This window comes from Bos javanicus, chromosome 20 (genome assembly GCF_032452875.1).
Source record: "Bos javanicus breed banteng chromosome 20, ARS-OSU_banteng_1.0, whole genome shotgun sequence".
Classification (NCBI taxonomy): domain Eukaryota; kingdom Metazoa; phylum Chordata; class Mammalia; order Artiodactyla; family Bovidae; genus Bos; species Bos javanicus.
Genome location: NC_083887.1, coordinates 71,270,187 through 71,283,322, shown reverse-complemented (window position 1 = coordinate 71,283,322; position 13,136 = coordinate 71,270,187). Strand labels below are relative to the sequence as shown.

The 13,136-nt window shown below is 66.2% G+C and overlaps 1 protein-coding gene across 5 annotated transcripts in view; it reads right to left on the bottom strand.

The window, feature by feature from the left end:
• SLC9A3 (solute carrier family 9 member A3) overlaps positions 1-12,317 on the bottom strand; it is a 38,033-nt gene extending 25,716 nt beyond the window's left edge. For all 5 annotated transcript variants that reach the window (XM_061393967.1, XM_061393968.1, XM_061393969.1 and 2 more), the window contains exon 1: positions 11,986-12,317. In XM_061393967.1, the coding sequence (XP_061249951.1) occupies positions 11,986-12,202 (217 nt within the window). In that variant the 5' untranslated portion in view covers positions 12,203-12,317. The remainder of the gene's footprint in view (positions 1-11,985) is intronic.
• Between the last annotated feature and the right edge of the window lie 819 nt (positions 12,318-13,136).

Sequence of the window (13,136 nt, the reverse complement as noted above, 5' to 3'; positions counted from 1 at the left end):
TGGCGGCTCTGTCGCTGCAGCCACCGCTATCAAGGTGCTCCCAGCATGGCCCCCAAAGCCAGGACTTTGTCATGGGCCACTGCCCGGAGCCAGAGCAGCAGGAAGCCGTGGGACTATCGATTTCTGATATGGACACCGCGCTGCAGAGGGCAAAGGGTTCCCAAGGCAGGGAGGCCATCAGAGGACCCCACATGGGCACCAGGTCATGAGAGAAGCTGGAATGAGAAGCTGGTTCTCATCCCTGGAGGAGAACAGTACTGCCAACACCCTCACTGGGACCACTCTGCACCCCCAGCACGCAGGAGGCTGAGGACCAAGTGCAGCAGCGGCCCCAGGACCCTTCCCTGGATGCTGCCCCTCCCACCAACGCTTCCCCCCGCTGGTCCCCAGGACCCCCCATGGCCCGCCACCCACCACTGCTGGCCCCCAGGGGCCCCCATGGCCCCCCTGCTGGGGCTGCTCAATGGAGCCCCACCTGTCTGAGGGATCAAGAGTCAGGGTTTCTGCACATTCGAGTGCTTTCTGTTCTGAGGTCACTAGCACGTTACTGTTTTATCCCTTGTGGACTAGGTTTCCTCATCATATGAGGATAAGGCTAGACCTTTCTGGGCGGCCATAGTGATGAAAGTCAGATTCCTGCAAGGAAGGTGGATTAAACGCTTCTTTCCCAAGCCAGGAAAAAATAAAAGGGCGATGGTGTCATTTATTTTCTTTATACTTAGATTTTTGGTGGGGCCAGCAGGAAGGAGGGACCTGAAAATGCTGGCATCCCAGCCCTTGACCCACGCAGCCCACAGGCTCCCACTGGGCCCCGTGAGGTCTGGCCGCCCGCGGGCAAGAACAGCCCACTGGCCGCCGCTGGGGGTGGGGATGGGAGGTCTGGGGCCCGAAAGCCAGTGGCAGGATGACGTGAGGAAACCTGCGGGAAAAAGAGCCTCAACCTCAACCAAAAAGTGCATTCAGCGATTACAAACCTTTTGTTAAATATGAGAAAATACTGGAGCAGAAACTGAAGACTCAACGGAGGAGCTGGAGGATGAAGCTAGAGGTTTCTCAGGAGACAGAGGACGAAGACAGAGGAACCAGCGCAGCGGAGGAAATTCAAGAGGAGAAGGCGCACACGTTCTCTCAGAGGAGCTGGCGGGGAGGTTGCCGCGGGCTCCAGGTGACCTGCCCACAGGGGCCCCGCACCGCGAGGCAGACACGTGCCCCTGAAGCACACCATCGCCGGGGGGCGGGGGTCCCCAGCGTGAACCCCGTGGGTCACAGGCTGCTGGGGGCGGTCAGTGTCACCTCCACTGCACAGCCAGGCCCTGAGCAGTGGGAGAGTCGCGTCTGTGGAGAATGAGTCCACACAAAGGGGTCTCCCCAAGGCCGAAGGCATGGAGTGCCAGGTGAGGTGCCAGTGGAGGGCAGAGGCTGAGAGCAGGTGCTGGCCTTGCAGAAGGCTCGAAGCAGCGAGCAGGGGGCTGGAGGCTGGCAGCCTGGGTCGGGGAGAGGGGGCATAAATAGGACATTCAGTGTCAATTCGGAGGAAACTGCACCGCTGACCCCGGACGGCACCGGCTTCAGGAAAAGGGACGGGCCCACAGGGGCCAGAACAGCGCGCGTGCTGCCCCCATGGCCACCTTCTGTGTCCCCAAGCGCGCGGGCTGAAGTCTGTGCCGCAAGCCTCCTCTGGAGGGGGTGGGGGGTTCGGCTCCGCTCGGCAGGACCGGGCGAGAGGGTTTCCAGGGGAGACGGTCCCCTGAGGCCCAGACCAGAGTCCACGCCTGCCGCCCGACCCTGGACTTCCCTGCCCGGACAAGACGCCGGAGGCTGTGGCCCCCGCCCCGCACACACCTCAAGGGCCGCGACGGGAGGGGGGCCGGAGCGCGGACCAGGGCGTGGCCGTGGGCCGAGGACCTTGCTCCCGGACGGTGCGTCTCGTTTAACTTTAACTGCCCGCGGTAAGGCTGGGGCCGTGCGGATGTGGCTGACAACAGCCAACCCTGGCCCCGCGGCTCCCGGAGGCGGGCGGGGGCGGTGATGCAGGGGTCCCACGCGCCCCGGGCAGCCCGCGCTCGGACGCGGGCACCGCGGCGGTGGGCGCAGGGCCAAGCTCCTCCAGGGACAGAGCGCGGGGCTGGCCCCCGCCGGCCCCTCGCCGGCCCCCTCCCTCGGGCCCGCCTCCGTCCGCGCGGAGATGTGGGTTAGGCTCCGACGCGTCATATCCGCCTCCAGAGAAGTTCCGCGCGTTGGCACCCAAAGGGGCCCCGGGGAAAACGGGGTCCCCATGGAAAGCCTCGGGGTGCCTCTCACAGCCAGTCCCCTGGGTGCCCTCTGGGGCGCTGCAGCGACCAGGGCAGGGGTCCCCACCCCCCGCACCAGCTGGACGCCGCGTGGGGCGGGGCGGGGGAGATGTTGGGAAGAGGGTCCCAGAGCTCCGGGCAGGAGCCCAGGACTTGAACCCTCTCCCCTGGTCTGTTGAGAAAGCTGGGCCTTGTCCTTGGGCGGCCGCCATGCACGCCCACCCTGCACCTTCCCGTGCGCCCTGCGCGAGCACCCCGGGGAAGGCAGAGGGGGTGCTGGGCCGGGAGGGCCTCTGGACCCCCCTGCGCAGGCCGGACTCGGAGCTGAGAGCGCCCGACCTGCAAAGCGTTCTTGGTTCTGTCGAGTTAATGAGTAAAAGCTCTCCACAAGGGGTGCCACATTCTCCATCCCAGGGCCTGCCCGGAAAAACCAGCCTCCTTTCCAGCTTGTCCTCTGAAGGTAGGGTGTTGGGGGCTGGGGGACCGCTGGACGTGGGGGCGTGTCCACAGGCCCCACCTCACAGGCTCACCCCTGAGGCCTGCTCACTAACTCTACTTTTAAATGGCAGTCAGCTGACCCTCCCCCCAGATCCTAGCAACAGGGTACCGGAGACCCCAGCACGGAGAGGGTCACTAGTAGTTGGGGTTTGAGGTGCCCCCGCGTGGGGCTGACGCGGGTCCACAGAAGTCACTCCTCACCTGGCTGGCTCCATGCAACACCCTCTCCAGCCACAGACTCAGTGGGTGAAAGCCAGCGCCCTGATGGGGCCGCTAAACCATCCCCACCCCCACCAGGGGGGCTGGAGCTGCAGGGACAGGTGTGGGGGCAGGAGTGCCCGGCCCCCCCTTACACGCACTGGAGGGCCCTGGCCCTGTCCTGGCCGCCACCGTGAGGTCCTGCCTCCCACCACTGACCTCAGACTTAGTGTCTGGAGTCATTGTGTCTGTTTTGGCATTTTCATTTTCATTCAGCCATTATTTGTTGAACTCTTATTAAGCTGGGCGCTGTGCAGGGTGACTACGAGTTCACGGAATGTCCACCAGGCACCTTCTAAGCACCTGTTAAGATGCTGGACCTGGCCGTGTCCCCACCGAGGAGGCTGAAGTTGACAGTGGATGGTGCAGATGGGACCAGCTGCCCTGTAGCCCGAGGCAGGTGCATCACGGCCTCAGACTGCCTTCGGCTTCTGGAAAGCCGGTGAGACCCCTGGTTCTCAGGCCAGTCCCAACACCCCACATCAGAGCTTCTGGGGTAAAAGGGGACAGCAGCTTGCCTGCAGCAAGGCCTCTTCCTGTCACAAGGCCTCTTACGCGCAGTGACAGCCCAGGCAGGAGCCAGGCGTGGGGAGACCTGCGGAGCCTCAAGTCCTGTGAGGCTGAAGGCAGCCTCCAGGAACTCAGCCCAGCCGTGCCTGCTCAAGGCAGTGCCCACTGCCCACCCCGAAGCCCTGTGAGCCTGGAGCCCCACGAGCCCGGGCCTGGCCCCAGCCTCACCCCAGAAGCTCTGATGTGAACTGTTGGAACTGGCCTGAGAACCAGGGGTCTCACCAGCTTCCCAGAAGCCGAAGGCAGTCTGAGGCCATGACACATCTGCCCGGGGCTGCTGGGTGTCCGGTCCCGAATGAACCGTCAAGGAAGGAGCAGGAGGACGGCTTTGCCACCTCGGGGTGTGGAAGGGGCGGCAGGCACACTTGATGTTCCTGGGCTCACCCTGCTTGGCCCCCGAGTCCCTGCAGGTGTGGCCAGGGTAGGACATGGGCTCCCGGGAGCCTCCGTCCGAACTGGCTCTGCAAAGCAGCTGGAGGCAGATGGACCCCCACCCCGCCCGCAGGCAGAGCGACAGCAGGCCTGACTCTGTGCAGGGCCCTGCAGCGCCCCCGGGCACAAGGCCTTATGTCCCCCACTCTCTGGCTACAGGAAGCAGCCTTCATTCCGCCTCCATGACCTTCCCTGAGTTCTAAGGGGCAGATTCAAGCAGTTGTTCATTAGGGAAGGGAGGGGATAGAGACCAGGGAGGGACAATCAAGAGCAGCCTTGGGGCAAGGTCCTGTTTTCCCATCAAGGGACACACACCGGCGTCTCTGAGCCATTCTGCAGATACGGAAACCCCTCCAGGTGGGAGCATTAATGATTAACTATATGCTGCCCGCAAGCATGCAGACCCCAGACCAGTCGGACCTGAAGGCTGACGATGTGAACTCCTACTTAGCTCACCACCCACCCATCAGAAGAATGTCCATGAGCTGATCACGCCCTCTGAACAATTACTGTGAAACGTGTCACTGTCCTCCCCAGTGGGGACACATGGCTTTGGGAGCAGGAGCCCATGGTAGACCCCTTTGCCTGGCAAAGCGATAAAGCTCTCCTTTTCTACTTCACCCCAGACTCTGAGATTCGATTGAGCTCTGGTGCCGGGAAAAGCTAAGTCTTCGACATCAGCTCTGGGGTCCTGCCCTTGGAGGGGGTGTCCGGTGACTACTCCGGCTGGAAAGGCCTCTGTGAGCCCAGTACACAACTCTCGGGAGCCAAGCATCCTTCCCCTGCCTTCCCCCCACAACAGGCTCCTTACAGCAGCCCTCCCTGAGGGCCAGCTTCTCCTGCTGCAGGGAGGTGCTTCATGTCCAGGCCAGTGCTCCTGACTGTGTTGGGGTATGTGCGTGCGTGCTAAGTTGCTTCAGTCTTGTCCAACTCTTTGCAGCCCCGTGGACTGTAGCCCGCCAGGCTCCCCTGTCCGTGGGGTTCTCCAGGCAAGAATACTGGAGTGGGTAGCTATTCCCTCCTCCAGGGGACCTTCCCCATCCAGGGACTGAACCCGTGTCTCCTGTGACTCCTGCATGGCAGGTGGATTCTTTTCCGCTGAGCCACCGGGGCCTGGGGCCGAAAGCAACGCAAGCACGCACCAGAGCCCGAGCCAGTCTCACACCTCTCGCGGACACTGGCAGGGAGAGCTGGGACCCAGAGGCACATGAGGGGACCTCAGGTCCCCAGGTCCACGGCCACACGGAAGCTAGATCTGAGCTGGTGCCACGGGTGAAACTCTCAACCCACGGGCATGAGTGCACGGCCCCGGGGTGGCCCTGTCCAGCCGGGCCCACGTCGAGCAGGAGCGGGGGCTGAGCTGCACCACGCCCCCTCCGTGCTAGGGCCACGTTCTAGCAGAGTGGCTGTGGAGGCTGAGGGCCCGTGTCCACTCCGGCCCGATGTCCAGGCTCGCTAAATCTGAGAAGGAGCAGAGCCCTGTGAGCTGGTGGCCCCTCACCCTTCTCCTCGTCCCAAAAGCTGCTGGAGACAGACGTTTCCAGCTTCTATGTCCTGCCTCTCTTTCCCGGCTGAGAGCTCACAACTGGCTGGACTTCGGCAGGGTATCTCTGCAGGTGGCGAGCTCCCTGGAGCTTCCCGACTTATCCAGGAGGAAAGGGAGCCTGCCCCGCCCTCCTCCGCGAGCCCACACCCAGCCTCCCCTGCCCGGGCCACGTCTGCGCCTGAAGCGCAGAGTCTGACTGGGGCCTGGCCCACCGGGCTCAAGGCCGCCCCGAGGCCATGCCCCCAGCCTGTCCCCTTCCCCACTGACGCCCCGCAGGCTCCCCGGGTCCTGCCGGCCATCCCTCTCAGCAACGCTCTGCTCCCTGGTTGGCGTCTTCGCCCGAACCACCTTCCCCAGCCCCTCTCGCTTTGCCAGCCCCACCCTTTGCGGCCCGTCTTGACTGTCCCCCAGACAGGAAGCCTGCACCCTGGCCACCACCTGACCCCTCAGCCTGGACTCTGAACCCCGTGTCCAGCGAGCCCCAGGGCCTCTCCATTCTTTCCAGAACGGGCACATAAACACTTGGCCTGCAGGTGTGGACTTGAGACATAGCAGTTCCAAGGACAGACCCCACGACCTTGAGGCACCACCCGGGGCCTCAGCCCTGGCTCCACAGGCTGGTCAGACTGGCAGAGGTGAGATGGACCTCACCCCGCCCCAGGGCACGAGGGGCCTGGAGGCCAGAACTCGCCCCCGACAGCCACCTCAGGGCCTTCGCAAGACCCTGGAGCCACCTGAGGGCCACCTGGACCCTGGGGCCACCTCAGGGCCTTTGCAAGACCCTGGGGCCACCTCAGGGCCACCTGGACCTTGGGGCCACCCCAGGGCCACCTGGATCCTGGGCCACCTCAGGCCCAGCTGGACCCTGGGGCCACCTCAGGGCCTTTGCAAGACCCTGGGGCCACCTCAGGGCCACCTGGACCCTGGGGCCACCCCAGGGCCACCTGGATCCTGGGCCACCTCAGGCCCAGCTGGACCCTGGGGCCACCTCAGGGCCTTTGCAAGACCCTGGGGCCACCTCAGGGCCACCTGGACCCTGGGCCACCTCAGGCCCAGCTGGACCCTGGAGGCGCCCACCAGCCACGGGCTCTCCTGCCCAGGCCCCTGCCCGCCCTCCCTGCCCTCGCTGGCACATGGTGCCAGGTCCCGCGGCTGTCGCCTGCCCCTGGGGACTGACGCACCCTGAGGGAGGTCTGCTCTGTTTTATCGGAAGCCGTGGCACCACCAGGCACGTGGCAGCATTAGTGTTGGCAAAATGACTGTTAAACGAGCGCCAGGAGCTACAGCTGCAGAGAATCCAGCACGTCGGCCTCAGCGATAAACAAACGCTCAGGCCCAGAGGTCATCGCTGAGCGTGCACCCGGGCCAGGATTCGACGGGGGCGCATGAGCTGGCTGTGCAGACGCTCTGGCCCGCGCGTCTGAGCCTGTGGGTCTGCTCTGTCCAGTCTTGTGCCAGAAGGCAGGACTGGGTGTGAATGCACAGAATTTCAGCTCGTGGGAGAGCTGCTATGGGCCAGGCCTCAGGGGTGAGCTGCCCCCGCCGCAGAACCCCAGAGCCCCGCCACGCCCACGGGGCTCTGAGTAGGTCCAGCCTCGCGAGCCCACCAGGTGGTCGCCAGATGCACGCCTCACGGGAGGCTGTGTGATAATTCGGTTAAGAATTTGACTGAGGAGCTTCAGGAGCCTCTTGCTGGGCCAGCTCCTGGAGGGTTTGCTGTGTCTGTCCCTTCACTGTCCAGCGCTATCCAGCCAAGCACACGTGTCTGAGCAGACCTGCAGGAGCAGGGCCGGGCGGGCTGGCCTCCAGGCCTGGGGCTCTGTGCCGCCTCTACGGGGCTGCCCTGCCTCAGACAGAAGGCCTGGGTGCTGAGGGGTGACCTGAGGGCCCATCTGATGGGTTCTGCAGGCAGGACTGGTGGGGAGAGTGACCTTCGCAGGCCCCTGGGTTCCCCTGGCACCCCTCTGACCCCCCGCCCTGAACAGATAGAGGGAGACAGACTTCCCAGCATGAGACGGGGTGGAGTAGGGACAGGAGACCATGGGCAGGGTCGGCGAGGGGGGTTTGGATGGAGCAGGCGCAGGTGTGTGGCCACCCTGGCGAAGCGGGTTTCTCTCAGGAGTGCACCCAGGCCACCCCCAAGGCTTCCTGGTGCAGGGGCGGGGCCCCCAGCTGAGCCCCCCTCAGCCCAGGGAGGACCCCACAGCCTGGGCCCCAGTGCGGGGAAGTCAGTCCCCGGGCCCAGCAGGGGCGGAGACAGAGGAGCGCCTTCCCTGAGGGATGGCGGGGCGGGTGGAGGAGGCCCGGGGAGCTGGCCCTTCCCTGAGGGATGGCGGGGTGGGTGGAGGAGGGCCCGGGGAGCTGGCCCTGGCTTGCGGGGCCCCTGGCTGCTCCGTGCTCCCGCTAAGGGCGCTGGGACGCTGGGCAGACGAGGCGGGGTCCGGTCGGGCATGGGGCCGGGAGGGCCCAGCAGACAGAGGGGTCAGCAAGCTTGGGCCCCCGTCTCATCGTCCCGTGTGGTTCTCTCGGACGCCCTTGTGGGAAACTGCCAGACAGACGGCTCCCCAGGGCATCCCATCTGCCGAGCAGGCAGGACCGGGGTGTCAGCACCTCCCAACCTTTGCCCCTCGTCCCCGGGACTCTCCAGAGAGACACCTTAGCTCCAAATGCCGATTGTTTTACAGCCACAGTAATTCTCCTGCAGGCGGTTCCTGAGAAGGGAGACTTTACAACTGCAGCATAGGAACGCCGCTCCTGTGGCAACTCCAGGGAGCGGCCCTGATCCCAGGCCTTGGCCAAAGGGCCTTGATCCATCTGTCCTGCCAGGCTGGGGTCCACTGGGGCCCACGGGCTCGTCTACACCAGGGAGCACCCACCAAGCTGTCCTGCGGCTCACCCAGCCTTTCCCGGTCACCCCTCCTCCAGACCCTCTCACAGACCCCCTCAGGGGTTCGAGGAAAATTCAGTGGGAGCCGCAGGAGGAGGGTGCTCCCACAGGAAAGAGGAACAGGGGCTGGACACAGCAGTGGGGTGCTGATAGGACCGGGGCCCTCGGCTGTGAGAGCAGAGCCCTCACTACCGCACCACCGGGGAATTCCCACAGGCGCCTGGTTTCGACTCCAGGAGGTCAGCACTGTCCGCCACTCCCCAAAGCCCAGGAGCACGCCTCGGGGCCTGCGCTGGTGCCCAGGGCCCACACCAGCGCCCGGGGGCCACACCGGCGCCCGGGGGCCACACTGGCACCCAGGGGCCCACACTGGCACCCAGGGGCCCAATTGGTGCCTGGGGCCCACACCAGCACCCAGGGGCCACACCGGCGCCTGGAGACTGCACTTGAGAGAAACCACTGACGTGGCATCCAGTCAGCACAGAGGCCCTGGGTGTCCCAGTGCGAGGGTCTGTGCCCCCTCCCCTGGCAGGGCTGGGCTGGACCACAGTCGCGCTGACCCGATGAGAAGCTGCGGTGACAGTGCTTTCCAGGTGACAGGCGCCGGGGCCCGGGGAGCAAAGCCTGGGCGGATGAGGAGCTGTAACCCCAAGGCTGGAGTCCAGCGGGCACACGGACAGGAGAGGGGCTCGCGTCTCCAGGGGCCAGGCTGCTGCGGCCTCTGAGTCCCAGGTCTGGGCGGGGCTGGGTGTGTGTGTGAAGAGGGTCACACCCGAGGCCCCCAGCTACTCCTCAGGGTGCCCAGGGGACCCTTCTGATTAGGAAAGACTCCCCCTGAGCCCCCTGCAGAGCCCCTTCCTCCCAGGCTGGTGAAGAGGGAGGAGGTGACTGAACCCCTTGCAAACCCAGGGGCCGCGTGGGCAGGGCCAAGGCCTCCGAGGGCCACCGCGGCTGGGCCTCCGCCCCTGCCAGCCCCACCCAAGCCGCCTCCTCTGAAGCCAGGAGGGCCCATATGCACTCGTCTTCCCTGGAGTGTTTCTGCTGGGGTCGGGGCGGTGGGTGGCTTGGGAGCCGCCCTGAGAGAGGCGGTGGGGAGGGAGGTGGTGAATCCTCGCCTGCCCCTGGGGCTCCTGGCTCAGGAGGAGAAATCACACCTCCCAGCAGCTCTGGCCAAAAGTCAGTGCTGCCCTCACCCCCCGCCCCCCGCCCTGGGAACACCGCGTCCAGGGGGGAGGGCAGGGGAGGGGGGTCCTGCCCTCTGCCCACCTCTAGGCCCTGGTTCTGGAAGCTGCCCGGATACCCCATCCCAGGCGGACTCCCACTCAGTGTGGCCCCAGCTTCAGGATCCAGCTCGGCCGATGTGGGCCCACGGAGCATCGGCCCCCAGGGGAGGCGAAGGAGACAGAACGGGAAGAGGAAGAAGGAATCCAGCCTGCTCCGAGGCCCCAGTGGGTCCTGGTCAGTGGCTGCAGACTCAAGACCCCCGGGGAGCACGTCACCCACCCAGGGCCCTGGGCTGGCCGAGAAGGAGGACTTGCCCCCTGCGGGGTCCCCGGGCACATGGGTACTTGGAGGTGGCTGGGTGCGGGTGGGGAGGCCTGGCGGGGCTGCAAGGGAGGGACCAGCTGAGGGGCCAGGAGGGGACAGAGCCGGAAGGAGGGGGCTCCGGAGGTGGGGGTCACAGGACGCCCAGGCGCGGGCCCTGGGGACCCACGGGAGTCAGTGCAGCAGGTCCCGGAGGACGGGGCGAGGCTGGGAGGGGTCTGGGCCTGGGGGGTGGGCCCGGCTTGTGTTCTACGATGAGAAAGCAGGGAGGGGGAGCCACCAAATGCAGGGCAGCGTGGGGGCCCAGGGCGGAGGGCAGTCCCTCCGGTCTCTCTGGGGCCCCCCTCAGTTTCCTTGGCGTGCCCACCCAAGCCTCCCCCAACGTCTGCCTCGCGCCCCCTCAAGTGGAACCAGCAGTTCCCCTCAGGTGGAGCTGTTGAAAGGGCAAGGGGTGGGGCAGGAAGACCCCCCTCAAGACTCAGGACGGAGCAGGCTGGAGCAGGCAGCACCCCCCCAGAGAAGGTGCCCTCAGGAGGAGTGCCCGGAAGACAGGGGGCAGGCTCTTCCTGGAGAGTAACACCAGCCCTCCACGTGCACGCCCCGCGTCTGGACCCGGGCTGGACTTGCACAGAAAGTTTTGTGCAATTTGCTCCCAGAGGAGCCTCAGGTCAGGGTGCTCCTAGAGCCCCGGGGAGGCTGGACCTGCCCAGCAAGTGACCAGTGTTGGCAGGTTCCCCGAGGCGAAGACATCCAGGGCAGATTTAGCATGTGAGACCATATCCCCTTGCTCACATTTCACTTCTGACATCAGGAACTCCCACAAAAAGCCAGCGAGTGGAGGGCACTCAGGGCCAGGTAGGCATGGCCAGGGAACTGAACAGACACCAGAGTGGTAAGGAAGAGACCAGAGAGCTTGAAGAAATAGAAGGACGTGATGGACTTAAAAGGAAGCTGGTTGGCAGAGCGGACACACGCAGGCGAGGCTGAAGCAGAAGCAATCTGTAACCAGCCGCCACCAGGAACCCCCCAAGCCAGGTCCAGAGTCCTCGGACAGACTCTCCCCAGAGCCTGCCCCTCCCATCCTGCTGAGGAGGCCGTGCCCCCCAGACCCCCATTTGGAAACCACTGCTGACCCGTCCCAGTCCCGGCTGTTCTGTGAGTGTGTGGGGGTGTCCTCAGACCCCCCGCCGACAGAGTTTCCCCCGCTTCTCTTGCTAAGACACACACGCCATCACATGTCCACCACCCCGGAAGACCCTCCCTGGTGTGGAAACTTTCGTCCTCAGCTGCTCCTGAGAAAGCTGACCTTCCTGTCACCTTGCCTGGAGTTTCCTGCAATTCCCACTTTGCCGGCTCAGTGGAGCAAGTCAAGAGAAGAGCGATCTTTCAGACCAGGATTTTTAATAGAGAAACACTGTCAATGGAAAACTCGCTCCTGTAAATAGGATTTCACTGCACTTCGTGTTGAGTGGCACCGTTTTTCTTTCTGCACTGGGGACGGAGTGCTCCGGCGCTGGAAGGCAAGGACATTCCCTCCGTCCTACACTAACGACCCGGACAAGCCCAACACACAGAAAAGCTGGCTGCCGGAGCCCCAGCGCGGAGTAACCATGGGCGTCTGCGGGCAGAAGCAGCCGGGACTGCGGAGACCGGGGAGCCAGGGACGGGAAGAGGCTGCGCCCGCCCGGCCAGGACCAGGTTACTGTCGGCCACGCGCAACGCGCTCCGGGTCCGGCCAGGCTCGCCGGTCTCTGAGCCTCTGCCTGCGCTACCTGAGTCCCGGGACTGGCCGCTGCGGTCCCCGACCTGACCTCCCGGAAGCCGGCTGAGACGCGCCCCTTCCACAAGGAAGACCGCGGAGCCGGCGGAGCCGGGGAGGAAGGCGGCGCGGACGGCCAGCTGTTCCCTGGGGGCGCAGGAGGGGGCCTGCAGAGCCCGCGGAGCCCCGGGCAGCTTACCGATCTTGGCCAGGCTGGCCACGAGGATCCACAGCGCGATGATGTACGGGTCCTGGACGTGGTGCCATTTGAAGGTGACCACCTGGAAGCCCTGTGTCCCCCCGTGCGCGCCGCCGGGCTCCTCTTCCACGCCCCGCGCTCGCGGCAGCTCGCCCAGCGCCAGCAGCAGCGCCAGCAGGACCCCCCATCCGGGACCCGGAGCCCAGCGCCCCAACATCTCTGTGGTCGCTCAGCGCCTTGTCCGGATGCGCATGACGCGGGAGCCCTGGTGCGCTCGGCGGGACGCTCGCGGGACTCGCGTTGGGCTGCGCGGAGCCGAGCGCGCTCTGGGCGCAGGCTGCTGTCCGGATCCCCGCCCGCCGGGGTGGCCTTTAATCCGGCGGCCCCCTCCCGCCCCGGGGCGGAGCCTTCCCGCCCGCCCCGCGCTCACGCGAGCGCAGACCCAGCCGCCGGCTCGCCGCCAGCCCGCCCGCCGCCGGCGCACACCCACCCGGCCCGGCCGGCCGCCGGTCCCAGCTTCCCACCGGCGCGCCCCCTGCCCCTCATCCGCCGCTCCGTCCTCGCCCCGCGCGCTCCTCCTCCCGCCCTCCTGGGACCCGGGCGGAGGGCGCAGCCTCGCTGGCCGCCTCGCCTTGACGGGGAGGGCAGCGCGGGAGGGGCTGGGGGCGGGGGCCCGGGATCCCCGCGGCGGGGTCGGGGCGCGGTGCCTTGGGCGCCCCTCGGCGGCCCTTGACCGGCCTCCAGAGGTGCCCGGGCCGCTGTGGGCACCACTGCGGGCACTCCTTAGCCCTCCAGGCCGGGCGAGGGGCCCTCCAGAGCCTCCCGGCAGCCTGCCGGGCAGGGGCCAGGCCTCCAGCCACCTGCCGTTGTGTCCACCTGGAACCTGTGTTTCCTGATGGGAGCCCCTGGGCGACAAACCGGGGCCTCCCCCCAGAGCCTCAGGTGGGCGGAACCAAGCCCCTCTGCCCTGCCCCCAGGGGCTCCCCTCCTCCTTTCTTGAGGGCCCCTCCCTCTGACCTGGGAGCTCCGCGCTGCCCCCCATCCCTGGACCTCCAGTGGAGGGACTCTGGGGCCCTTTCTCCCCCAGGGCTTGGCCAGCTCCACCACCAGGCCTCAGCCCCGGCCAGCCTCTGCTGCCAGCTGGACGGCGC